The sequence below is a fragment of the Grampus griseus genome (assembly GCF_964374135.1).
Source record: "Grampus griseus genome assembly, chromosome: 6".
NCBI classification, from domain to species: Eukaryota; Metazoa; Chordata; class Mammalia; order Artiodactyla; family Delphinidae; genus Grampus; species Grampus griseus.
Genome location: NC_139000.1, coordinates 1,935,087 through 1,959,996, shown reverse-complemented (window position 1 = coordinate 1,959,996; position 24,910 = coordinate 1,935,087). Strand labels below are relative to the sequence as shown.

Genomic DNA, 24,910 nt, shown 5'->3' with positions numbered 1-24,910 from the left:
GTCGGACCCTAAACTGAGCATGCTCAGTCTGGACCGCGTCCGGTGAGCGCCCATCCCCCACCCTGGGGGCGCCCTTCAGCCCCGGGTGCTGGCCTGATCCGGGGACCCTCCCTGCCCGAACAGTGTCACAGTGTCCGCTGGGGCACCCGCGCGTCTCCAGCAGGCCGGCCCTCAGGGAGGAGCGGGCGGAGCCTCGAGCGGGGAGGGCGGGGCCTCAAGTGCGGTGGGCGGGGCCTGAGCGCGGCGGGCGGCGCGCGGCCCCTTTAAGGCGCGGCCGGGGCGGGCCCCGCGGCGCGGCCCCTTTAAGGCTTGGCCTACGTGGCAGCCGCTGGAGCCGCGGACGAGGAGCGAGGCCGGCCGCTGGCACTTCTTGTGGAGGCCGCAGCGGGCGCGGGCGCGGGCGCTGACGGGCCGAGCGCCGAGGGAGCGAGCGAGCGAGCTAGCCGAGCCTCCCGCCGCCGCCATGGGCCAGAACGACCTGATGGGCACGGCCGAGGACTTCGCAGACCAGGTGCGGCCTGCGGGCTCGGCCGGCCCCTCCCCCGGGCCTCCCGCCCGGAGCCTCCTCCCCCGGCCCCCCTCGGCCCCCTCTCCTGGATTCCCCCCGGGCCCCCCGCCCGGCCCGCCTGCACCCCCCGGGCCCGGCCCCGAGACCCCGGCCGCCCCCAGAGCCGGCCCCCGGCCCGCAGGGCCGCCCCGAGGCCTGGGCCGTGCCCTCACTCCCGATCCCACCGGAGGGATCGCGCCCCCTCCCCCAACCAGGGCCCTCCCTCCTGGGCTCGCCGCCCGTCCCGGCCGGGGGCACCCCCAAACCCGCCCCAAACCCGGCCTCCGGGCCCAGCCTGCCCTCGCGCCGCCCCCCCACCCGGGCTCTGGGTGTGTTCCCGGGCCCCTGCTTCGGCGCCCAGCTCGGTGGGCCCGTCCTCCCCAGCCCGGCCCGGGCCATCCTAGAAGCCGAGGGGTGTCAGCGGCTGCCTCCCCGGCTCCGGAGAAGGGGCCCGAGGCCCCGGGGTGCGTGGGGCGCGTCCTCTGCATTCTACACTGTTGGGTGGTCCCTGCACGCTTTTCCTTTTACTGGGCGCTCTTCGGGGGCGGGCTGGGGAGCTGATCCTGAACGGGGGTTGGTCAGGCTGGAGGCCTGGGGTCCTCCCAGAGGAAAGGGGGCGCCCTGGTATGCACCTCGCTGCAGAAAGCCACAGTACTTGTTTTCTCTTTCCCAGATGTGTTGGGTTCCTGGGGTCCCTTTGACCCTTCCCTGCGTTTTCCTTCCCTGTTTGGACTCTGCCCTGAGACTGAAATGAATGGGTATCTATCTGTCTGTACACAAACCTGGGAGGAGGGGAAGCCTATCTTCCTGTTTTTCCCCTTCCAAGGGTGTACAGGTGGCCTTCCGAGCTACAGGGAAGCCCTTGAAACAGGCCCTTGAGTCACCATTAAAGGTGTTCAAAAACTAGATGGACAGAACCAGATGCTGGAAAGGGGAAAGGACACAGCTTCCACCCTCTCTCTCTACCAAGCTTGGTCCAAAGAACATGGTGGTGATTATTCAGTCGTGTACCTTTTACCTCTAAAAGTATCCCGTTATGTCTACAGACGAACAGCCCCATCTCTGCCGGAAGATCCATGTCTGGCCCAACTGTCATTCTTTCTTTGGTTCACTTACTGTGTGTGTGGCTTTGCCAGAGTTCACAGTAGTGAGGTTACATTTTTTATTTTTATGGAGGTGGTATTAATTCATCATACTCTGAGGCTGGGCTTCTTGGAGGGTGTGTGTGTGCGCGCGCGCGCGTGCACTTTCTGATCAGTTATTGGTGAACAAGATTTCCTGTCGTTTCCCTCGAGGGGTGATACCTCTCTTGCGTGCTCTCCCAGTCAGGTTCTCCTAAGCGCTACTTCCCTGTGAGCTGATACTTTAAAAACCACTTTGGGGATAAAACATAGCAACTTGAAGAAACAGTTTTTCCTAAGGTCATGATTTTGTGTTTACAGACACAATCCAAAAATTGTATCCCTCTCAAAAACAATTCATATCGAAAGCTCTCAGAAACCAAGTAGGCTTGCTTAGTTTGTCGCTTTTCATTGCCATAGCCGTAGTGACCCAATTTTGTTCCCCCAAGTAGCAACTACCTAAGGAGACGGCTCCTTTTAGCCAAGGGAGTCATCAGAGCCTTGTACACTCACTCTGCAGCCCGGAAAAACCCTGGTTTTGCAAGTGAATTTCATAACCGAATCTAGATAAAATGTCTCCAGTCAAGTTGCTGCCAACTATCAAATGATAAACCCTCCTACTGCCAAAACAAAAACAAAAACAAAAAAACCCCACCAGACTCTTTTTACGTAATCCTTTCTTCTCTTTCTCCATTTTGTTTGCCTTCAATGAGAGAAGCAGAATCTTGGAACCAGAAAGGCCCTTGAGGGGCACACAGGGTTGGCCTGCACCAGTTTACTATGGGAAGGGAGGCCGGGCCTGCTGAGGCTCCTGGACTGGCCTGGGGCCATGGCCCTGGGAGAAGCCCAGTCTCCGACCTCGAGGCTAGTACCACACACAACGTGCTTCTAAAGCCTAGTGTTCCTCTCCTGGTACAAATGAAGGGAACCGCACAAAGCACTAGCGTCGTAAGAGGGCACGCGCTGCCTTAAAAAACGGAGAAACAGCGTGGACCGAGGCCGCGTCTGTCGGGCAGTGCAGGCCCCTGCTGTCAGTTTTTCAGCAGCAGAGCCCACCTTGATGGTGACAGCTGTCAGCGGACCCCTCTGTGGGTGACTCAGGAGGGCAGGGCCCAGCGCGCTGTCACAGCCAGAGTTAGGAGCCTCTTCTGGCGGCAGGCTTGGTGCGAGAGGAGGATGTGGACAGATAGTGGGGTGCAGAGCCAAGGCAGTGGCTTCCTGTGGACAGAATCTGGGGCGGCGCTTTTGTTTTTAACATTTACCCACATAGTACTAAAACAATAAAGGTGCTGCGAGTCCGGCTTTTAAGATGAAAATGATCTAATTTGAAGGGACTGGGGAAATGTCATCAAAGTCACTGATCATATAATATGACATATCTGTCTTTTCTAACCTTGTCTTCAGAAAACAAAAGCAAAAATGAAGTGACAGGATTTGGCCAGAAAGTCTGGGCTGCCGTGAACAGGACCTCAAAAGGGCCATGTGTTCTCTGAGAGTTATGACAGTAATCCTGAACCTTCGATACACCCGCACTGGGCCAGATCCTCCGTATATACGACTTCTGCCGCCCCTGGATCCCGGAGCTTGGCCATAGCGTTTCCACCTTTAGATGCGGAGAGGGAGGTCTGTGTGGTCTCGCGCAGCACGTGGTGGGTCAATATGTTGAGTCCACGTGTGGCTTGGCCGTCCTGCGACCTTGCCTTCAGGTCTGCAGAGGCGCGAGCGCAGGGTGAGTGGTCTGGTTACTTCCCGCTGGCAGGCTCTGCCCGAGCTGCCTCTTTGGCATCAGGCTCCTTGCCCTGCGTGGCCAGGGACAGTGTCCTCCTGCTGGAGAAAGTACTGAGAGTGCTCTGTGCGGGAGCTGGGCATTCGGAAGCCATCTGAGACTGGTCTGAAGGAGCCAGAGACTAATGAACTCGGCAGTCCGAAATTATGCACGTGCCCTGCAGCTGGAGCTCGCTGCCAGTCTGCAGACTGTAACTTGCAAGCACATTTGCACCAGTAAATAGGAGTATTAGCACTTAATGGGTTCTGCCTGGTGGTTCGTCACCAAGGTGACATAAGCTGCATGAGGTCTTGCTCTCCAGCATGGCCTTTGGTATTTTTTTTTAATAAATTTATTTATTTACTTATTTTCGGCTGCATTGGGTCTTCGTTGCTGCGCGCGGGCTTTCTCTAGTTGCAGCGACCAGGGAGGGGCTACTCTGTTGCGGTGCGCAGGCTTCTAATTGCAGTGGCTTCTCTTGTTGCGGAGCACGGGCTGTAGGCGCCCGGGCTTCAGTAGTTGTGGCACACGGGCTCAGTAGTTGTGGCTCGCGGGCTCTAGAGCGCAGGCTCAGTAGTTGTGGCGCACGGGCTTGGTTGTTACGCGGCATGGGGGATCCTCCTGGGCCAGGGATCGAACCTGTGTCCCCTGCGTTGGCAGGCAGATTTTTAACCATTGTGCCACCAGGGAGGTCCCTGGCCTTTGGTGTTTTTACCTGTCCTCTGGCAGGACAGAGCCAGTCCTGGAAGCTGTCACCCCCAGGAGCTCCCCTTGGCCTCTGGTCAATCGCCGGAGAGCTAGGATGGCCTTGGCAGGACACTGAGCCGGGCATACACAGCCCCCAGGCCTCAGGGCTCTGGATTAACAGTGCGTGGATGACCGTCAGCATGGTGGGGTTCTGGTGACAGTGGGGGGTGGCTGCTGAGTGTTTTCCTCTTGTTCCTTTGCTCTGTCACCCCCTCCCCAGCAAGGGCTTCCTGCCTTATGCCGAAAAGGCGTGGGGAGAGGGCAGAGGGGAGCCGGCTGACTCACTCTCCCTGCTCACCGGCCTTAGACAGGAGGTTCAGAAAAGCCGCCCCGCCTCTTCTGGGCAGTGGGGTGGAGGCGTGCGGGCGGGGGCTGTGGCTGGTGAGGCCTGCTCCCGGAAGGTCAGGTGCAGCCTGGAGCTGCCTTCCTATTGGTAGGCACTTTGTCCCACGTGGGTTTTTAGTAAAGAAAGCCAGGCCATCTCTCCAGCTCAGGGCCGGCTGACATCTCTTCCTGGACCTCGAGGTGCTGCGTGACCCTGCAGTGCTCAGGGAGACTTACTGGGGGTTCGGGGGTCTCGGTGGACGCACATGTGTGAGGCACTGAGCTCCAGTACCAGCCCTGACTCAGCCTGATGTGCGGGAAGTCACCTGGCCGCTGGTTCTAATCTGGGACGTGCAGGCTTGAGCTGGCCCTTGAGAAGGGCAGCCCCGGTCCTTGGTGATCAAGGAAGTCTGACTGCCTCTTTTCTCCGCCTCTAAGTTCTCGTGAAATAAGAATCGCAGACTGCTTTCCTCAGGTCCCTTTTGTCCTGAACGCTAAGACAAAGTAGGTTTTCCCGTGCTCTGTGGGACATGATCGCCGTATTCCCAGGGTTATGTCCCAGGTCAGGTGTAGCTACCCCAGTGGAGAGAATGGCTGACCGCCCCGCGGGTGCGCGGGCAGCAGGCAGCCCCCGGCCTTCGGGCCCTTTGTGTGAGCGGGAGGCCGGCTTAGCACGCGCACCGGCCAGGTGGCTTCAGGGTGCCTGCTTCGGGGGCTCTTCTGCTGTGCCGAGGGGACACTGTCTAAAGCAGCGTGACGTGGGTTCAGGGGCCACACGTTGAGACCAAGATGTGTGTAGGCAATAAGATTAAAATTGGGTCTGGTCTTATGTTATATCACACCTAGTTTTTTTCTTTCCTGTTCAGTGCAAACAGGTGCCCATTAGCGCGTGGCTGGTTAAGAGAGGCTCCGGATCGGCCTGACTTATAAAATCGTCAGCCCTAAACCTAGGTCACGTATGACTTTGAAAATCAGATTCGTGCTTAGTTCAGAGCACAGATGCCTGAACTTTTGCTGTGCTTTTCCAAAGCAGAGAGACGTCTGTCTCCTTGGTGTGTCTGCATGCAGAGGGAGGAGTGAGTTACGTGTCCGAAGGGAACCTTCTCTGGGCCGCTCTTTAATCCTCTTGACCCAGACACTCAAATTAAGATGCGTCACGGAGGCTTTAAACACTGCCTCTGTCTCGTCCTGTGGGCTGCGGCGCGGTGGGCGCGCTCCCCCGCCCGGGAGTCCGAGTCTGCACAGCCGTCCGGCGGGGCCCTGCCGGCCTCGCCGTGGCTTCTCCCCGGTTTCCACATCGAGCTGAGGCCAGTGTCGTCGCCCGGGCTTCTGGGCGGGGCCTCGACACCAGGGCCAGGGCATCAGAGCTGAGGGGGTGCTCTTTGTGTCTCGACGGGCTGGGTGACTACACCGCTGCTGGGCATTTCGAAATCATTCAGGCCATGAGGCAGAAACGGGAGGGCATGTGGCATCAGCTGTCCCCGCAGCCCCCGATCTGACGTGTTTCTTCTCTGCGTGGACTCCAGAATTCATATAGGAGTATTTGGGACCTCTTTTTTTTTTTTTAAACAGGGTCCTTTCCCTTTCCTTTTCTCCTCTGCTCATTAAAGTTGGAAAGAATCTTCGCCACCATGGACACAGCTGTCCTCACTTCTAGAAGGACGGTAGAGACCACTCCCCCTCCCCGCAAAGTAACTCAGTCCGTCTCCAGTCCACAGTGTGCTGGCTGGTGGGTGTCAGAGCCAGGATGAGAACCCTGAGCTCCGGTCTCCGCCGTGCTTCTGTGCCCGTACCTGCGTGCGTGCCTGTCTGCACGTCTGTCTCCCTCACTGTGACTCCAGCACCGCTTCCGTGGGGGTCAGGGGCTGAGCAGACGCGTCACCTCGGGGCTCAAGCTCCAGGACTGGAGGAGAGTGGCCACCTGGCTTGTCAGCTCTCTCTCCTCCGCTCCCAGGCCGGCCAGGCCAGGCTGCTGTGGCCCAGGTCCCCGGAGGAGGGGAGGCTTCTCTGTGCAGACCGAGCCAGAGCTGACGAACTACAGGCTGGTCTAAGCAGCCCGAGGCTCGTTAACCCTGTTGGACAGCTTTAGTGCTTCCTAGGACTTGTGAGCCGCTCTTCAGAACACCAGAAACGAAGGAGCGCTCCCGTATACACCTCTGTTTATTGCACCTCCAGGTTTAGTCGGCTAAGGGGCTGTGACGCTCAGCTGTCCCTCTGAGGAGTCAGACTCACCGCTGCCCTTTAGACTCTGCTCCTGACATGTCACTCGTGTGGGTGGGTCTCCGATCTTTCTCCCGAGTTCCTGCTGTGTTAGCGTGTGTCACAGGGTTTCTTTCCCTTTGTACCTCAGCTTCGAACGCCTGGTGAGACAAAGTGCGTGCAGTTCACCGAATGACATTTGTACCTCAGTCTCGCCTTGCCTCTCTGTGTCCTAATCACCCATCTTAAGTGGCGCGGCTCGCAGGGGGCAGGCGGCCGTGTCTGGAGGTGTCGGGCTGTCGCGGTCGGAGCGGGGCCGCTCACGGCAGCTGGTGGCAGAGAGGCCGGGGAGCTGCTCGCAGCCCTCAGCGCAGGACGCCCCACGACAGAGAGCGAGCTGGTGCGGAGGCACCCTCGACGGGTCGCCTCCGAGGGCCGGTCCAGTCTGTCGCTGGGCGGGTCTGCCTTGCCCACGCCCTGTGTCCTGTGGCAGTCCCACGCGTGACGACTGTAGTTGCCACACACACATCAGCTGAGATGGTGGAGGAGGTCGGGTCGGGCCCGGGGCATCGCCTTCGGGCTCCTTCGTCTCCAGGACGGAGGCCTGGGCGGTGCCGGGAGCGGGCACCGGGCCCCTGACCCTCGGCTTTCCGCGGCCCCGCAGTTCCTGCGAGTCACCAAGCAGTACCTGCCGCACGTGGCACGCCTCTGCCTCATCAGCACCTTCCTGGAGGACGGCATCCGCATGTGGTTCCAGTGGAGCGAGCAGCGGGACTACATCGACACCACCTGGAGCTGCGGCTACCTGCTGGCCTCCTCCTTCGTGTTCCTCAACCTGCTCGGACAGCTGAGTGAGTGGCGCCGGCGCTCGGGGGCCTGTGTGTCTGCAGCTCCTCACGCCAGGCCAGCAGCCCGGGCCCGGCAGTTGGGCCTGCCGGCGCGCGGGTGCGTGCTCTGTGTTGGGTCCTGGCTGCGTTGCTTTGAGGCCCTGTGATCAGTGCCCAGAGCGGGAGGTGCTGGAGATGGGGGCACCTGGGTGGGCCAGCGAGGAGCTGAGGCACCCGAGACCCAGGGTGTCTGGAAAGGATCAACAGGTAAACAGAGAAGGGGGCGCATCAGACACCAGTGCAGCTGCGTCGGCCTCGGGTCTGCCTTCCCCCCTGCTGGCCGTCTTGCGGCGGCAGCGCTCCCTCTCGCACGTTAGGGGGCAAGGATGGGACTTGCACTTGCCAGCCTGTCCCGAAGCCCCACAGTTGAGCTTCTTTCTGATGGACAGTGACTGACTGTAAGCAAGGGACCCACTTTGCGGACCAGTGTTTTTGATGAGTAAAGACCAGTGGGCGCGTGTGTGTGGCCCGTGCCTACCACGACCCTCCCAGCAGATGCTTTCTGCTTGGGGCGGGCGTTGGGCTGCCGCTGCGCGGAGGGCCAGGGGGGTGGCCGCGGTGCCCTGAGCCCGCCCCCTCCCTTGCAGCCGGCTGCCTCCTGGTGCTGAGCAGGAACTCCGTGCAGTACGCCTGCTTCGGGCTCTTCGGCATCATCGCGCTGCAGGTAAACGGCACGCGGCTGGGGTCTCGCTCTCGCTCTGGTTAGAGCCAAAGGCATTTGTGAGGACTCAGGCTCACTCCCCTCTCGGCCCTCTGTGTGTCTGCCTGGAACTCCTTTTCTCTTCTGAGAAATTGCTGGATTTTCCTCCACGCCAGCCGTGGAAACTCAGGAGAGCCAGACAGCCGAGCGCCCTGGGAAGGGGCCGAACTCCGGGCATCCTCCTTTTGCCACTTTCCTGAGTTCCCTGTGACAAGGGGACAGGTCACGGGGTCGGCTGCAGCCAGGGCACTGTGTTGTTAGCGTCTTACTTCATAAAGAAGAGCACCTAGCTACTCACGTGAGACGTGTCACACACATCGACTGCAGACTGGCGTCTCAGAGCCGCTGCGTTCTCCAGAACGTCCTGGGCCCCGCCCTGAGGAGGCAAGGGCTTGCTGGATCCGGGGCCACCGCTGCCCCGAGACGCTGAGCTTGGGGCCGTCGGGGTCCTGAGAGGGTTGTGCGCGTCTTGTATTTAGATTCTCACGTGCGCTGGAAGAGCTGCCTGGCGCCATTCGTTCTGTAGATACAGATCTGTCTGAAAATGCTGAGACGCAAGTTTCTCTCTCTTCTCTGTTCTCCTTAGACGATTGCCTACAGCATTTTATGGGACTTGAAGTTTCTCATGAGGTAGGTGCCTTCTGGCTGGCGACTTCGTGCACTTTGCTCGTGTTTCTAAACTCAGTAACTGTTGGTTGAAGTAAGTTTCTTTGGGTCCAGACCATGCTTCTTAGAATCTGTAGCGGGCGTTGGTGAAGCCTTTTCCTTCCCCACCCACAGCCCCCAGGACAGAGGTGAGAATGAGGTCATCCCTCCCGACCCCGTATCTCATGAGGGCGACGAGGGCCCAAGTGAAGTACTGGCTCCCAGGGACCCAGCTGGTCAGCAGGAGAGCCCAGGCCAGGCCATCCCGAGGGTGGCGCGGAGGCATCCGTGTCTCCGGTCGCGTGGGGCTTCCCTGTCCGTGGGTGTCACCGGAGTCCCTGCTCCTGCCGGGGTCTCCCGATGTGGTCCACCGGGCGCTCACAGAGCCTGATGAGCCTGAGCGACTAGCGTGGCGTGTCCGTTCCTCAGGAACCTGGCCCTGGGAGGAGGCTTGTTGCTTCTCCTGGCGGAGTCCCGTTCCGAAGGGAAGAGCATGTTCGCGGGCGTCCCCACCGTGCGCGAGAGCTCCCCCAGACAGTACATGCAGCTCGGAGGCCGGGTCTTGCTGGTCCTGATGTTCATGACCCTCCTGCACTTCGACGCCAGCTTCTTCTCGGTAAGTGTTCCTGTCGGGTCCCTGTCCTTCTAGAAGGGGTGCTGCCCCCTCTTCCCAGCTGTGCACTAAGCATAGCTGAGGGGCCATCGGGATGATCCTGTTAAAGGAAACAGCGCTGCCAAGCTCTTACGCACCAAGAAGCTGCCTTTCCAACAGATTAGGTCCCGCATCTCCCTGACCTCGCTGAAGGGTCCGTCCAGGCTGCTGGCGAAGGTTCCTGGCACAGGCTCCTGTTTCTCTTTCCTTCCTCACACTCCTGCTTTTATCGTGTCCTTTTTGTTGGGGCTGCAGAGTCGAAGGCTTTGTCCTTGTCCCCCAGTAGCTTACAGAGCTGGGGGGCCCCGGCTGGGCGGGGTCCCCAGGAGGGGCTCCTGGTGCTGGGGAGGGGGGGAGCGTTTGGCTCTAAGCAGCGCCGGGGACTGTGGTTGTGACTGACAGGTCCACCAGGCTCAGACTGGGGCAGGTCCCGGTAAATCCCAGCCTGTTCTTTGGAGACCTACCATTCCCCAAACCTTTCTCAATTTTCAAAGCGTTGCTTTCGCTGCTGCCCCCATCGCAGGAGACATGATTTTCTTCCCTGCTTGTAATGCCGGCTCTCGGCACGCCCTGAGTCACTCCACCCTGGCCCACGGGCAGCTGGAACCTGCCTGTGTATTTCCATTGCTTACCTTCCAACCCGTGCAGATTCTCCAGAACATCGTGGGCACGGCTCTGATGATTTTGGTGGCCATCGGCTTTAAAACCAAGCTGGCCGCTTTGACTCTCGTCGTGTGGCTGTTTGCCATCAACGTGTATTTCAACGCTTTCTGGACCATTCCCGTCTACAAGCCCATGCACGACTTCCTCAAGTACGACTTCTTCCAGACCATGTCGGTGATCGGAGGCTTGCTCCTGGTGGTGGCCCTGGGCCCCGGGGGCGTGTCCATGGACGAGAAGAAGAAAGAGTGGTAACAGACCCCTCCCCGCCTGGCTGGGACCCGTGGCCGTCGAGGACTGGTTCAGGGTGGATTCGCCATAACTGCCAGCATTTCTGTATCCTCTCCCCTCCCCTCCCCTCCCTTGGTAAAGGCACAGATGTTTTGAGAACTTTATTTGCGGACACCTGATAATTGATGGCTAAATCTGCTCTGGACCCCACCACCTGGCGTCTGACCGTGCGGAGCCGGCCGGCCCGTGGTCAGCACCTCCCTCCCCAAGGCCGGCCGCGGCTCCGTGGAGTGAGCAGCTTGCTTGGCTGTGGCCTCTCGGTCCTGGTTTTCTTTCGGTTCTTTTTTGGGGTGGGGGACCTTCAAGCTGTACTGTGAGCAGATACATTTGTGTATCATTCAAAGCAGTCTCCCTCTTTATTTTTTTTTAAAGTTTACGTTTTTAGCTAAAACTACTCGATGATTTGGGGTGGCCCCGCCCAGCATCAACACACTGGTTCCGACTCGCACCAGTGCCTTCCCCGTCATTTCTGCCCTGCGTTGTGATGCTTTATAGGGACAGCGAGAGCATGTAGAGAACCCCAGACCCAAAGCGTAAGGCAGCGCTGGAGGGGCAGCGAAGGTGCGGTGAGAGGCGTTCACCAGGGCCTCGACTCGGATCGGTGCCGTTTTTATGGGGCGACGCCCTGGGAGCGGTAGTGGCTCAAGGTGCGGACGGTGGCCCACGGGGAGGCTGCCCGGAGCCCGCAGGAACCCGCCCCCCGGGCCCGGCAGCACGCGGGCCTCAGCCGCATGCGTGGCCAGCTCGGTGGGGGCCAGCTGCCACCGCGGGGCCGGGCCAGAGCGGGGTGCTCAGACCGGTTACCTCACGCTGAGCTGCCCCAGGGCCACAGCCAGAGCCAGGCCGGCGCTGCCTGCTGTCTCCCCCCTCCCGGGGCTCCCCAGGCCATGCGGCCACCACTCCCCACCTTCACGAGGCTGCAGCTTGCTCAGACTGTCCATTTGCTATGCTGAATGCAGCCCAAAGTACTTTTTACGATTTGTGATGCCTTACCGATTGGATCTCGAGCCTGTATTTCAAGTTTCCTAACATTGCCTTATACTGTTTCTCTTCCTGGGGCTGTGAGTGCTTCTTGCTGTTCTCCACTCGTCCGCCTCCTAGCGATGCCTCTGTGCCTCCCACAGGGAGTCAGGGTCAGACCGACACGGTGAGGCTGGCGAACTCCCCTCCTTGGAGGCCTCTCGCAAGCCTTGCCTTGGGGCCGATCTCACCTTCTCCGGTTCGCTCAGCTAGGGGTGCCAGCCTGAGGGCCTCCCCAGGGCTGCTGGGGCCAGTCCTGAACCCAGATCCACGTCTACCTTCCAGGCCAGAGCCAGGGTGAGGTGGGGAGCAACCCGCCCCGCCCCAGCGAAGCCCCTGGTCAGCTTCCCAGGGCAGGGGGGAGGCCGGCTCTTACCCACCAGTGCGCTTAGCGCCTTTCCAGCACCCTCCTGTGTCCCCGCCGCTGCAGAGGCTCAACCCAAGACGCTCCCAATCCCTCCCCCGGTGGCCCTACTCCCCGAGTATTTATAAGTTCAGAGGCTTTGCTACTTCAGTCACTGGGATGCTCCCACACCACGGGGCTGTTCTGACTCAGTGCGCAACCTGGGCAGGGTGGCGTCTTGATCTACACCCCCCTCCCCGTTAGCCCAGCACGATGGCCCTGATGAACGGCGCTCTCGGCCAGGTCGCAGTTGCTCCGTGACACTGTTTTTGGCAGGGTACAGGTCTTCTTCGGCTCCCTGCTAGGAAGACCTTTCTGGTTTGTAAAAACTGAGATTGACCCTGGTGGCCAGGTGGCGTCGTGGCCACCAGTCCCGCCTCCCCTGGCCCTGCGTGGGCTAGTGCTCCGGCCGGGGGTCGATGCCTACTCGGGGAGAAGAGAAAAACAGGATCTACCAACTGGTTCTGGCGCAACGATTTCTGAAAAATTTTTTGCTTTATGGGGGAGATAGTTATGAATCTCATTTTATGCTGTATTTTATATCTTAGTTGTGTTTGAAAACATTTTGATTTTTGGAGACACGTCAAAATAAATAGTGGCATTTGTTGTATGCAGTGTGATCCTCTGGTGTCGTCCAGCCAGGTGGGGACTGGCCAGGGCTCTCCTCGGTGCCCCCTCCGGGGTCCCTGCTGCTTCCTGGGGGTGGGGGTGAGACCCTGACATCCACGGGTCAGTCCCCCCGGCCCGGCCTTCTGGGGCAGCAAACGAGGAGTGGATGGACATCCCACCAGTTGGGAGGACGCACGGCGGGCACCTCGAAGAGGAACGTGGCGTGCGTGCCGGGAGGGTCTCGAAAGGCTCTCACGATGCGTTTTCTCCAGCGACTTTCCATTAACCTGACTGTTGGAAAGAGCTGAAGCTCTTAGGTTTGCGGTGATGACTCTTGGACTTCTTTCTCAACGAGCCGGACTGCTTCTGCGGCACAAACAGAGAACCCCGATCAGTGGAGGCGTTCTGATCTGACGCAGGGGTGCTGTAAGCCCGGCCCCCGCAGTCCCGGCCCGCAGAGAGGAAGAGGCTTCAGTGGAAACTCCTGGGCAGCAACCCAGGAAGCAGCCCCCGCCCCCATTAGAGCAGCCTCGGCGCTTATCTTAACGTAACGCAGCGTTAGCTTGAGATGACGGTTGTGAGAAAGGTGTTTTTTTTAAAGAAGCTGAAACCATAGCTAGAAGAAGCCGCTGCCACGCCGGCAGCCCTGGGGGTGGCACCCCACCTTCCCGCGCTTGGGGACCCGCTCCCGGCCCGCGGCCTCGCTGTCCCCAGGGCCCGTCTCTCTGCGGCGTCTTGGCTTCTCGTCCTCATCCCCTGTCAGAAAGTCGTCGGTGCTGTCCCCATGCTCGGTCCCTCCCAGGTCCTTTTTGGTGAACAGCTCGGCTGGAAGGAGCAGAGGTTTGGGCCGTTTTAGGTCGAGTCCACCACCCGTGTCGGGGGTCAGCCGGGCCCAGGACTGGAGGACACACGGCGGGAGGGAGCTGCTCACGGCTGACAGAAACGGAGCGGGGGTCGCAGCCCGAATCCAGAGGATGGGCAGGGAGGGGGGCGCGTCCCGGCTTACGTGGGTACAGGTCTGTCATGCTGTCGTCACTGTCACTTGGGGCGGCGCCGTCATCGCTGGACGGGGGTTCCCAGAAGGCTGCTCTAGGGCGGGGCGGCTCGCCACTGTCCTGCCGGGCTCCCCTCCTCCCACGCCTGCCGCCGGCACAGGCGGGCACGAACTCCACGCGCTGCTTCTGGCACTCCTCGTCTGGGAGACAGACGCGCACGCTGCCCGGTTCCCGCCTCGTCTCCCCACAGCCCTCGGGGAACAGAGCTGAGCTCCGCCAGGGCCCCCCGAACCCTCCCCCCACAGGTAAGATCAGCAGAGGAAGGCGAGCGCCGCCAGCCGGGTTCCTTTCGGGAGAGCAGGGGGGCGCGTGGGGACGCGGGCCCGGGGCAGGAGGGTGGCGAAGGCCTCCCTCTCCTCTCCTCCCCGACTAGGACGCGCCTGGAGCATCTGTTCTCTGGCTCCAGCCGGCCACGGCTGGGAGGGCGCTGAGCGGGCACAGGAAGCCGGGCCAGCCTGTCCCCCGGAGATGGAAGTCCCCTCAGGCACAGCGGCCAGGACCCCCGCTGCATGGCGGGGCTCAGCGGAAGTTGGTGCCTGGCCCTTGCCGACCCTTGGCTCAGAGCAGAGCAGAGGGCGGGGACGAGGCCTCACGGAGAAGCCTCGCTGCAGCCACACCGGCCCCCCTGCACCGAGGACTCGGGGCAGCCGGCTGCTGGAGCTCGCCCTCCGTCGGCCCTCACTGTCCCCCAACTCCGGCCATCGTCACTCACGGGGTGGACGAGCCCTGCTGGGCCCCGGCTCTCTCGTCACCGCCCACCTGCGGGGCCCCATCCCCGGCTGCCCCTCTGCCGCCCCCTCCACGGCCGCACAGCGGCCCTGTCACCAGCAGAGCGGAGCCTGCGCGTGGCCAGGCGCCCCGGCCCGGCATCGGAACCGCTCCCTACTCGTGGGGAAATGCAGCCCCTTCCCGCCCTCGCCGAGCAGCTGAGCGCGGCTGCGGGAAGCAAGGTGACCTGCCCTTCGGGGCCGTCTGACGAGGCTACCGCTGCGTCCCTGAGACTCCGCTCTGCCTCAGACACGACCGCACGGGGCTCCTCTGAGCTCAGGCCCGGGCCTGTCACCCAGCTCCACGGGATGCAGACGTGTCTGTGTCGCTGTCTGCATCATCTGAGGGCTGGTCCGTGTCCTCAACAGCCACCCTCCTTGATCCACCTCCACTTGTAACGTGCGAAGGGACCTGTGCTCCTCCCCAGAAAGCCATTCTTCAGACTCCACTCTCCCACCTTCGTGACGTCATCAGCCACCAGTTGTCACACCAGGACCCTGGGAAGCACAGCCGGTTCTTCCCTCTCCCTCACTGCCCCTGTCCACTGATTCTATCCACAAAACCGTTAGAAACCTCCCACATCCTTCCATCTGCCCTGCCAGCACCTGGTGACCCCAGCCACCGGCATCTTCACCTGGGTGACTGCACAGCAACCGGGTGGCCCCTCCCCTCCCCTCTCCCCTGGCAGCAACATGTGATCCTGAGACACAAACAGATCAGGCCAGTCCCTGCTTTAACCCTTCCAGGGCATCCCCACTCCACGGCTGCCAAGACCCACTGTGGTCTTGTCCCCACCCGCCTTTCTAACCCCACCTTGCCTGGTGGCACAATGGCCGTCCTCCAGACACCCCCCTAGCCAAGCGAAGCACTCTCCCCACCTCCCCGCCCCCACCCCCCGCAGTCCCTCAAGTCTCAGTCTAAAGAGAAACCCTCCGAGAACCTCCTGCATAAGACAAGTCCACCTGCCTCGCTTGACACCGTCTTCTTCACAGCACTTAACACAACCTGCATCACTTCGGAGTCTGCCTCTGGCTCTGCACTGTCTCTACCGTCGTCCCTCTCTCCTCTCTGTACTGGGACCCGAACCACTGCATCCACCAAGTACCACCAAAGGATGCCCGGGCTGCCGCTTCTGCGTTCTAGGGGCGCTGGTCCTGGGGGAGGGCAGGCAAGCACCCAGACACCCATGTCCCGCCTTGGCTACTTACATTTCTGCAGCGCCCTCTGGTACCGCTGGCCCTGGGTGTGCCTCAGCACGTGCTCCGGGGACTTGTTGATGTGCCGCAGGGTGAGTTTGCAGAACAGCTGGTGCCTAAGGGGACAGTTCACAAGCAAGGATCCAGACCCATGGTTCTCCACCCTGGCCTCCCCCAGACAGACTGACAGGGGAGGGCTACCACGTGGCTGGGGCATCAGGATTCTTAAAAGCTCCCAAGCAACTGCAGTCCGCAGCCGGGTTGGAGAAGCACTCATCCAGGCGGACTGCGGCCTCTCACCGTCTACCTGGAAAACAGGCCTCACCAGCCTCGCCGGACTCTGCTCCAGCACGAGAGAGGCACGTCGGCGAAAGCCTGGCAAAGTGCTCGACAGTGGGAGCGTCTGCCATGCCCCTCTTCGTTTTGACTACTATTGTCAACCGTGCGCTCTCAGCTAAATCAAAGCTCTCCTTTAAACTAAAGGAGACCAAGCACAAGCGCTCCAATCTTCTTGAAGCAGACAGGCCCAGGTGACAGACCTCACGTTTACAAGAAAGCAAACACGCACGGGGGACGGGCCTCACTGGAGATCCCAGGTGACTCACAGCTCCAGGACGCCCACCTGGATCTCAGGTCTCCTATCTCACGGGAGGGTGCGCGCTGCAGAACAGGCCGCGTCTTTGAGGAGCGCTCACCCAGCGGGGAGGGGTCGGGGCTTTGGAGTCTACCCAGCTCCGGCCAGACTCAGCACTAGGAACTGTCCCACCCTAGGCCTCCCGGGCAGTGCCGGGCCCGCGTCGGCCCGGCCCAGCCACGTACGGGTTCTTGGTGCTGGGCACAATGTGTGGCTCGAACTCGGCGTAGTCGAAGGCCGGGGAGGCGCGGACCAGCCGCCGGTACTTCTTGCCGCGGGTGTAGACCTGGAGCTCCGGCAGGCGGCAGGGCAGCTCGTGGCCTGTCAGAGCGCACCTCACCTGCGGGCGGGAAGGCGGGGCGGTCAGGGGGTCTGGGCGGTCTGGGGACCCGGGGCCCGTCGCGCGGGGTCCTGTGCTGCCCGCCCACCTTGCGGGCGCCGGGCTCCAGCCGCAGGCTCGGATGCTCCCGCAGGAAGGCGCATACGTCGGCCGGCGGCTCGATCATGGCTCGGCGCGCGCGGAGCTGGAGGCCGAACGTCGCTCGAACCACGTGGGCCGGGGCGGGGCCGGGCGGCGCCCCGGAAGCAGACGCCTCCAGATCCCGGAAGCGCGCGCCCGGGCGGGGCGATGGCGGCGGCGAGGGGGCTGGGGCTGCGAGCGGCGGGGCTGGGGTCGCTGCTGCGGGCGGCGCGCACGGGGCCGGTGAGCGGAGCGGGGTGGCCGGGCTGGGGGCGCGCGCCCGGACTGAACGAGCTCAGCCGGCCCCTTGCGTCTCCGCAGGCCCCGGCCCGCGTCGTCCGGAGGAGCGCCCTTGGGGTCATCTCGCGCCCAGGTGAGGACTCGTCCAGGGATGCCCTCGGCATCTGGGAAAGCCGCCCCGTCCGTCCGTGCCTCCGCTTTGCCGGGGCGCGTGGCGTCACGATAAGCCCTGGAACTGCCGCCAGGGCCTCTGAGTCGGGCCCTGGGTGCGCGCGGGCTCTGGCGGGCGCTGTCGTCCGCGCTGCCGCCCGAGACGTGCCATAACCGCCCCACGGCTCCTCGGGCTGATGCGGGGCCAACCCAGGACGGAAACTGTGTGGGCTCCTAAAGGAAAGCCTAGCTAATCACCACGGTTTGCATGTTGCCTCCAAGGCACAGCAAAGGGTACTTGTCTGTAGAGTGCGGTGCACGCTGTAAAGGCACGTTGCAAGCCTGCTCCAGGCCTGCCTTTTCACCATCCTCCAGACCCGTAATGCTTTCGTTGATGGGACTCACCCTCTGAGAGCCTAAATGTACTTCCTGTGTTTGTTCTGCCGACTTTAAATTTACGAACGATGAAAAAGAACAGCTGTTCTGAGTTCTGTAAACCACTCTCCCGAGTGTATCACATTGTCTGCAGAGCACAGTAGCCTGTACCCGTGCACCTTCATGACAGGATACATCTCAGCATATTCCTGCACAAAAGGCGTGAGGTGGTTCCATGAATTACCCAGGGTCATGGTTGGTGGCAGAGCCAGGACTAAGCCCTGGATCTCATTCAGTGGGTGAATGTCCACTGAGTGGGTGTCATGCGCTGGGCACTGGGTTAGGAGCTGGGCTGGACGCATGTGCTGCTGGTGGGCTCCTGACTGCACGTGGTGGCCTGGGCCCTCTTCTGCATCACGTTCTCTCCGGTAGTCATGGCAGCTTCAAGGAGTTGTCTGCTCCAGTTCTTTGTTCCAGGGCTTCCGGCCCCATGCCCGTGTTGTGACATCTACTAGGGTTGGTCTGGAGGCCCAGCAGGTGTGGCAGCTCTTCAGCCGAAGCAACTGCCGCCAAAACGGAAGACGACTCCTTCCTCCAGTGGTTTCTGCTTCTCATACCTGTGACTGCCTTTGGCCTGGGGACGTGGCAGGTAAAGCCTGGCTTCTCGCGCTCCTGGTTCTGAGCCCTTGACTCTGCTGCCATCTGCTCGGGCTTATGCCCTGTGTCCGTAGGTCCAGCGCCGGAAGTGGAAGCTACAGCTGATCGCAGAACTAGAGTCTAGAGTTATGGCCGAGCCCATCCCGCTGCCCGCAGAGTGAGTGTGTGAGGCCGCCCCCCCCCCCCCGGGGCTGGGGCTCAGGTGAGGTCAGCAGTGGGGCCTGGCTGCTGCCACCCTTCCCGACCCTGATGGGAGCCCTCAAAATCAGGGGTCCTGCTAGGCTTCCTGTTGACACCCGACTGCCCTCGTGAAGCTGCCTGTCATACAGACACAGATCTTTGAACCTGGGTTTCGCGCCTTTTCCAGGCCAGGCCCAGTGTAGCTGACGGCTACACTGTAGCCCCCCCCACAGTGCTGACGGCTTTCTGCAGCAGTAATTCTTAGCTGGAGGGGAGGGCACGCGCATGTCACGTCTGGACATGAGAATGGTACTGTGAGAAAATGTGCAGGCATTCGACTGCTTTCTCCCCTCATTTAAAAGCACTGTCCTAGGGATTCCCTGGTGGTCCAGTGGTTAGAACCCCAGGCCTCCACCGCAGGGGGCCCTGGTTCCATCCCTGGTCAGGGAACTGAGATCCCACAAGCTGTGCGGCACAGCCAAAGAAAAGGCACTGTCCTAAGAGTGCCAGCTAAAATCACAAAGCTTTCCAGACAGAGGAGCAAACAAGTGGGTCACATTCGGCTTGCAGATGGCGGTTTTGGCCCACGTATTTTATCGTGTTCACGCAGGAGGCCACAGCTTTAAGCTTTTCTTGAAAACATGGACTGTTGGGCAGCACAGATCCACGTTCCCATGTGGCATCAAAGGGATCAGCTTCCCCCTTTGGAGGGCGCATCACGCAGACCCCACCGTGGCGGTGTGTCCCCTTCTACATTGCTTCTCAGGCCACGGTGGGCTTCGTGGTTTGCAGACCCTTGAGAGGGTTTGTCTTCCTGCCAAACCTGGCTTGGTCTCAGCTCCTCCCCTCTCTTGTAGCCCGATGGAACTGCAGAAACTGGAGTACCGGCCGGTGAAGGTCAGGGGGCACTTTGACCACTCCAAAGAGCTGTACATGATGCCCCGGACCATGATGGACCCGGCCCGGGAGGCCCGGGAGGCCGGCCGGCTCTCGTCGGCGGCTGAGAGTGGTGCCTACGTGGTCACTCCCTTCCACTGCACTGCCCTGGGGTGAGTGGGACGCGGGGCAGCTGACCGGCCCGGCAGATGCGGTCCTTCCCACCTCCTTCCTTCTCAGCCCTCAGCCCTGGGGAATCCAAGAAACCCAGATAAGCTCGCCTCCTTGGGAGTTTGAAATGTGTAATTCTGACATTATTAAGCCAATTAACTTCTTACTGAACAACGCCTGCCTGTTGAGCTCTGAAGGAAGGAGAGGTGAACGAAACAGGCCTCTGGAGAAACCGTCCATGAGTGGCCCACACGTTTAGTGCTTAGGGTGCAGCCTGAGGGGCCAGCAGAGCAACTCAAGAGAAAGGAACCCCCAGCCCTGCAGGGAGGGAGTCGACTCGAGGAAGGCTTCCCGGGGGCTCTTTGGGTCAAACAGTGAGTGCGGAGATGGGCGGAGTATCCCAGGGGAAGGAGGTGACGTGTACACGTTGGGGGCTCCGCAAGTGCAAGGCCGGTAAGTAGAGCAGCTTCCCAGCGGTAACATACAAATGAAACCCCAGGTCCCTTGTCAGCCCCCAGCTTTCTGGTTTCAGGTCTGGGATGGGCCCCAACGCTGCGGCTCGGGGACTCCCCTGGTCAGGATGGGAGATTGGGGGCAGACACGCGAGGCAGTAGTTGGAGGCGGCGGGGCGGTGTTGGTCATTGGCTGCGGGTGCAGCAGGTGAAGCACAAAGCAAGCGGAGGCCGCTGCTGCTGGCGACAGTGGCGCAGAGGCCACGAACCTACAGCACTCAGGGTCGGGCACCCCCTCCCCCCTCCAGCTAGCTCTACTGACCCTTAAACCCTTACCGTGCTGTGGTCCGGGAGGGAGGCGCCAGAGTGACCGTTAGTGACCACCTTTATTCAAAAACCGTCCCCGACCTCAAACAGCGCGCTCTTACTACTCCAGAGTCACCATCCTGGTAAATAGAGGGTTTGTGCCCAGGAAGAAAATGAATCCAGATACACGGCGCAAAGGCCAGGTAAGGGGCGCGAACCCGTCCCCCTGTAGGAACCAATCCAGGCTCCATGCAGGGCCCCACAGAGCATCTCACACCTTCCTGGGCAGGTTGAGGGAGAAGTGGACCTAGTCGGGATGGTGAGGCTGTCGGAGACCAGGAAGCCCTTTGTTCCCGAGAACAATCCCGCGAGGAACCACTGGCATTACCGGGACCTGGAGGCCATGGCCCGGCTCACAGGCGCAGAGCCCATCTTCATAGATGCCGACTTCAGTACGTTGTGAGCGGGCCCTGTTCTACCTTCCTCTTGACCCTGGACAGCTCCCCGGCACTTCCGCCCCAGCGCTCCTGTTGGTGGAGCGCGAGTGTGCTCGACAGGCGCTAAGAGGAGGGCGACATGGGGGGGCTGGCTGACTGGCCACTAAGTGCCAAGCAGCTGGTAGCACAGGCCCCGGTGAGGACACAGCCCACTGTCCCCACAGAGAGCACAGTCCCTGGAGGACCCATTGGAGGGCAGACCAGAGTGACCCTGAGGAACGAGCACATGCAGTACATCATCACCTGGTAAGCCCGGGCTCCGCCCACTCCTGCTCGCCCCACCCTCCCTTCAGCCCCTGACAGCGCTCACTTTCTTTCAACCTAAGGTACGGACTCTGCGCGGCCACCTCGTACCTGTGGTTTAAGAAATTCCTAAGCCGGACTCCTGGTGTGTGACAAGGCTGGCGGATGTAGCCCTGTCCCTGCACAGCTGAAACCATTTCAAGAGACTCGACTTCAGGCTGATGACGTGTTACTGGTATAAATAAATCTCTACATCGCACGTGTAGCGCCTTCCTCCCACCCAAATGAACTAGTCCATCTAAGATCCGGGCTTGGTTCAGCGTATTCAAGTACTGCTTGGCCTTTTCAAAACTGGACCAACACACAAGTGCTGCCCTATGAGGGATAAGGACGCAGGGTTCACTTGCCACTGTCCCAACCTCTTAGCCCAAAATGCCCAACACTGGCTGAAGAAGAGGATTTTTTTTAATTATTATTATTTTTATGTACAGAAAAATCAATAGTGTACACTTAGCCCAGTTTGGTGGCCAGTTCTTTGGCCTTTGCCTTTTCCAGCTTGGCGATGCGAGCCACTGATTTGGGACCCAGGATGTTGCCTCCCCAGTGACGGCGGATCTGTAACAAGAAGACAGGCAGTCAGCTTGGCGGGTCATTTCACGCACTTCTACTGGGTTGTTCCAAGTTGACTGGCAAATACAACTGCTCAGAAAGAGCCGAGAGCCAGGCAGTTCTGACTAAAGACGCAGCTTACCAGAAGACAGCGTTCTGTGTGAGTGTGCCACCTACCTCGTCATATCTGTCGTTGTAATTGGTCCTGATGGCTTCCACCAGCTTAGCCAGAGCACCTTTGTCTTCCCTAACAAGGCAGAGGGGAAAATGGGAGTCACTGGCCTCTCAGTTACCCTTCCAGAAAGCATCAGCGACTTCCTTTTTAGCTCCAACACAAACCTTCTGCCTCAGATGACAACATGACAACATGGTTTATTCAGGTGAAGAAATTCATAACCATCATCGGCAAAGGTTCAGAAAAAAGTATTCTTTTTTTTTCTTTTTTCTTTTTGCGGCACGCGGGCCTCTGCTGTGGCCTCTCCCGTTGCGGAGCACAGGCTCCGGACGCGCGGGCTCGGCAGCCATGGCTCACGGGCCCAGCCGCTCTGTGGCATGTGGGATCTTCCCGGACCGGGGCACGAACCCGCATCCCCTGCATCGGCAGGCGGACTCACAACCACTGCGCCACCAGGGAAGCCCGAAAAAAGTATTTTAAGGTTGGTCTTTAAGCTAAGATCCCGAGAAATTAAGCAAACTTGGGGGTGGGGGAAGGCTGTCCCCTAGTGATTCTTGGGAATTCTGGGCTACACTGCACACTTACGAGTTGACTTGTGTGAAGGCCACTGTGGTGCAGGTCTTCCTGTGGACCAGACGTCCCAGCCGGGCCTTGCCCTTGATGATGCAGTAGGGAACCCCCATCTTACGGCACAGGGCAGGCAGGAAAACCACCAGCTGGAAGACAGCATTAGCTCTAGAGAGTATCTTGAGCAAAAGCAGTAACTTAAAAGCTAACGTGGTAGCAATTGCTCAGGGTTAAAAAGCTCCTACACTTGTACTTCAAGGTTTAATTCAGTGAGAGTATCACATCATTGCAATAGCCACGAGATGGCTCCCCTGTCAGGACTCCTTAGACGGAAAACTGACAGTGCTCCCCACCCTGCCAGGGCCTCTGCCAGACCGAGTATTTAGCTTTGAGCTGTCTTCCTGGTACAAACAAGGACCCAACCAATCTCAGTCCAGCAGTCAACGCTTGAGAACAAGTCACCCGTACCTCGATGGGATCCACGTCATGTGCGATTACCACCAGCTGAGCCTTCTTGTTCTCCACCAAGGTGGTGACAGTATTAACCCCTAGAACATACAAGCAGTCTGTGTGGCAGCGGGGGGGGGCTTCTGGGCACAACAGCACCTGCCCCGGGGGCCCCGCCATGACTCAGGGTTAAAAAGCTCGGATTTTACTCTTCACAGCGATTCCAGGTGAAGAAGTTCATGCATCATCGCCAAGAGCCTGCCCCACCATTCAGCCTCTTCAAGGCGGGGCCGCTCACCTGCTCGGAGGACAGGTGGCCTCTTGGTGGGGACATCCCCTTTGCCTGCAGCTTTCTTCTCAGCTCGGGCCAGCAACCGCTGCTTCTTCACTTGCTTTGTCTCTGGTCTGTACTTGTGGGCCAGCTTAAGCAGCTGAGTAGCTGAAAAAAACACCGCCAGTTCAGGTCGAGAGTTTAAAAGATTACATCACTTAACCGTACGAATGCTAGGTCACTGTCCTGAACACAAGTGCACTTCAAGAGATCTCAGGTCGTATACGTTATCTCTTCAGTATATCGCGTTCGGGAAACTAGACAAAGGATCCTAAGTTTTAATAAACTAACGCACTGAAGATACCCCTGCCCCTTTACAGGCCCCAGCTCTACCGGTGTCCAAGTAAAGGTGGCAACCGTGCCCAAGAAATCCCTCGCCCACGTTGCGCTTCTGCCACAGAACCTCACCTGTTTGGCGGTCCAAGGCCTGGGTGAACTGGTTAATGGCAGGAGGCACTTTCAGCCGCTTATAGAGGATGGCCCTTTGCCGCTGCAGGCGGATGTAGCGGGGCCATTTGACAAAGCGGGTGAGGTCCCTTTTGGGCTGGATGTCCTGTCCTGAGAAGTAAAGGGCAACACCGTGAGGCTCAAACTCCCTGTCCAGTTCGTGTTCAGGGCCACTCAGAAGGGCGTAGGTGCGTCAGCGATCTCGGTGCTTTAAAATGGCATCACCACGTCTCAGCAAACATTCTTTTGCATCACCTGCACACAGACACCTGGGATCACAGGGGACACTACCGACCCCTCTCCTCACTCAACAAGCAGCCGAGGCGTGTGTCGGTACCGCAGCCCCATCGCCTCTGCTCCGGCAGAGCTGGTTTCGTGACGGCCCCGCTGAACCCCAAGGCCAGTATCTGGGCTCCACACTGCCCCACGCTCAGGCGCTTACAGTGCGGCCACGAAGGATGCGCCGTCACTGCCCCGTCTCAAAGGGAGAGATTAAGAACCGAGCCGGGTTACAGCTAGAAAGCGGCCAAAACGCGAGAATCCCCATCCAAGTAGCCTCGACTCCAAACTCACTGAAGTCTAGCAAGGCCAAAACATAACCTTCTGTTCAACCAGCCGCTTTTCTTCGTTGGGGGATACCATCTAAGCAGCCGTTTTCAACATTTCCCGTCTCTTACTCACCAATGCCAAAATTCTTGGGCCTTTTCTCGAACAAGGGGTTGACCACCTTCTTGGCCTCCTGCTTCTTCACCACCGCGGGGGCCGGGGCCACCTTCTTACCCTTGGCCTTCTTTCCCTTCGGCTGGGCAAAAGGAAACACCCAGTTCAACCGCCGCCTCCCCAACAGTCTCTCTGAAGAGGGGTGGGTCCCGAGCCGGCCCCAACATCCCCGTGAGCAAACCTGGCCCCAGCCGCAGGCGCCGCGAGCCCGGCGACCGCCCCCCCGCTCGTGCATCAGCGATCTTGGTGGTTAGGGACGTCCTCACCATCACTCAGATAGCAAATATTCTTTCACATCATCTGCACGAGCCTCGGCAGCCCCGCGGCCCCTTTCGGAGTGCGGCGGGCTCCAAACAGCAGAGGCAGACAGACTGAGAACCCCCTGCCCAAGCCCCCAGGCGGCCCCCGGGACGGAAGAGCCCACGGGGCGCTGGAGCGCCTCGGCCCCGTCAGCCTCGAACCCGCATGGCGGCGCTGCGCACCCCGGATCCTCCTCCTCCCCAGACCCGGCTGCCGAGGAGTCTATGCGGCCCCAGTGCCTCTAGGCGAGGCCCCGCGGGGCTCCTCTCGCGCTGGGCCGTGGAGGGATCCCTGCGCAGTCACGCCTCGAGAAGGATGGCAGCGGATAGAGCCCGGATCCGAAAGCCAGCATCGCTGGCACCAAGGACACTCACCATCTTGAACGGTTGGCGGAGAAAGAAAGGAAAGGGAATTGTGGGTAATATGTATGCGACCTCGGAGATCGCGAGAACTAAAGCCTGTGCGGGATTTCGGATTTAAAGCG

General features: G+C 60.2%; 4 protein-coding genes across 5 annotated transcripts; 2 read left to right on the top strand and 2 right to left on the bottom strand.

The window, feature by feature from the left end:
- Positions 1-312: 312 nt before the first annotated feature.
- On the top strand, positions 313-12,571 carry SURF4 (surfeit 4). 2 transcript variants are annotated; one of them, XM_082656722.1, is made up of 6 exons: positions 313-511; positions 7,368-7,554; positions 8,178-8,254; positions 8,877-8,920; positions 9,365-9,551; positions 10,236-12,571. In XM_082656722.1, exons 1-6 carry the CDS (start codon positions 464-466, stop codon positions 10,500-10,502), a joined length of 810 nt encoding a protein of 269 aa, XP_082512848.1. In that variant the 5' UTR covers positions 313-463; the 3' UTR covers positions 10,503-12,571. The 2 variants fall into 2 exon arrangements, with proteins under 2 accessions (XP_082512848.1, XP_082512849.1); XM_082656723.1 differs by lacking the exons at positions 313-511; positions 8,178-8,254 and having other exon boundaries at positions 7,536-7,554.
- A 135-nt stretch (positions 12,572-12,706) lies between these two features.
- On the bottom strand, positions 12,707-16,758 carry SURF2 (surfeit 2). The gene is made up of 6 exons (XM_082656724.1): positions 16,652-16,758; positions 16,409-16,563; positions 15,602-15,705; positions 13,577-13,765; positions 13,235-13,395; positions 12,707-12,936 (listed from the first exon to the last, which is right to left on the bottom strand). Exons 1-6 carry the CDS (start codon positions 16,727-16,729, stop codon positions 12,853-12,855), a joined length of 771 nt encoding a protein of 256 aa, XP_082512850.1. The 5' UTR covers positions 16,730-16,758; the 3' UTR covers positions 12,707-12,852.
- Positions 16,759-16,847: 89 nt separating this feature from the next.
- SURF1 (SURF1 cytochrome c oxidase assembly factor) lies at positions 16,848-21,143 on the top strand. Its single transcript, XM_082656946.1, has 9 exons — positions 16,848-16,926; positions 17,005-17,056; positions 17,964-18,097; positions 18,180-18,262; positions 19,143-19,334; positions 20,221-20,293; positions 20,380-20,542; positions 20,752-20,833; positions 20,914-21,143. The coding sequence occupies exons 1-9, from the start codon at positions 16,852-16,854 to the stop codon at positions 20,981-20,983; spliced, it is 924 nt and encodes a 307-aa protein (XP_082513072.1). The 5' UTR covers positions 16,848-16,851; the 3' UTR covers positions 20,984-21,143.
- A 134-nt stretch (positions 21,144-21,277) lies between these two features.
- RPL7A (ribosomal protein L7a) lies at positions 21,278-24,839 on the bottom strand. The gene is made up of 8 exons (XM_082656947.1): positions 24,801-24,839; positions 24,088-24,208; positions 23,368-23,517; positions 22,927-23,067; positions 22,650-22,729; positions 22,200-22,330; positions 21,617-21,686; positions 21,278-21,445 (listed from the first exon to the last, which is right to left on the bottom strand). The coding sequence occupies exons 1-8, from the start codon at positions 24,801-24,803 to the stop codon at positions 21,341-21,343; spliced, it is 801 nt and encodes a 266-aa protein (XP_082513073.1). The 5' UTR covers positions 24,804-24,839; the 3' UTR covers positions 21,278-21,340.
- Positions 24,840-24,910: the final 71 nt, after the last annotated feature.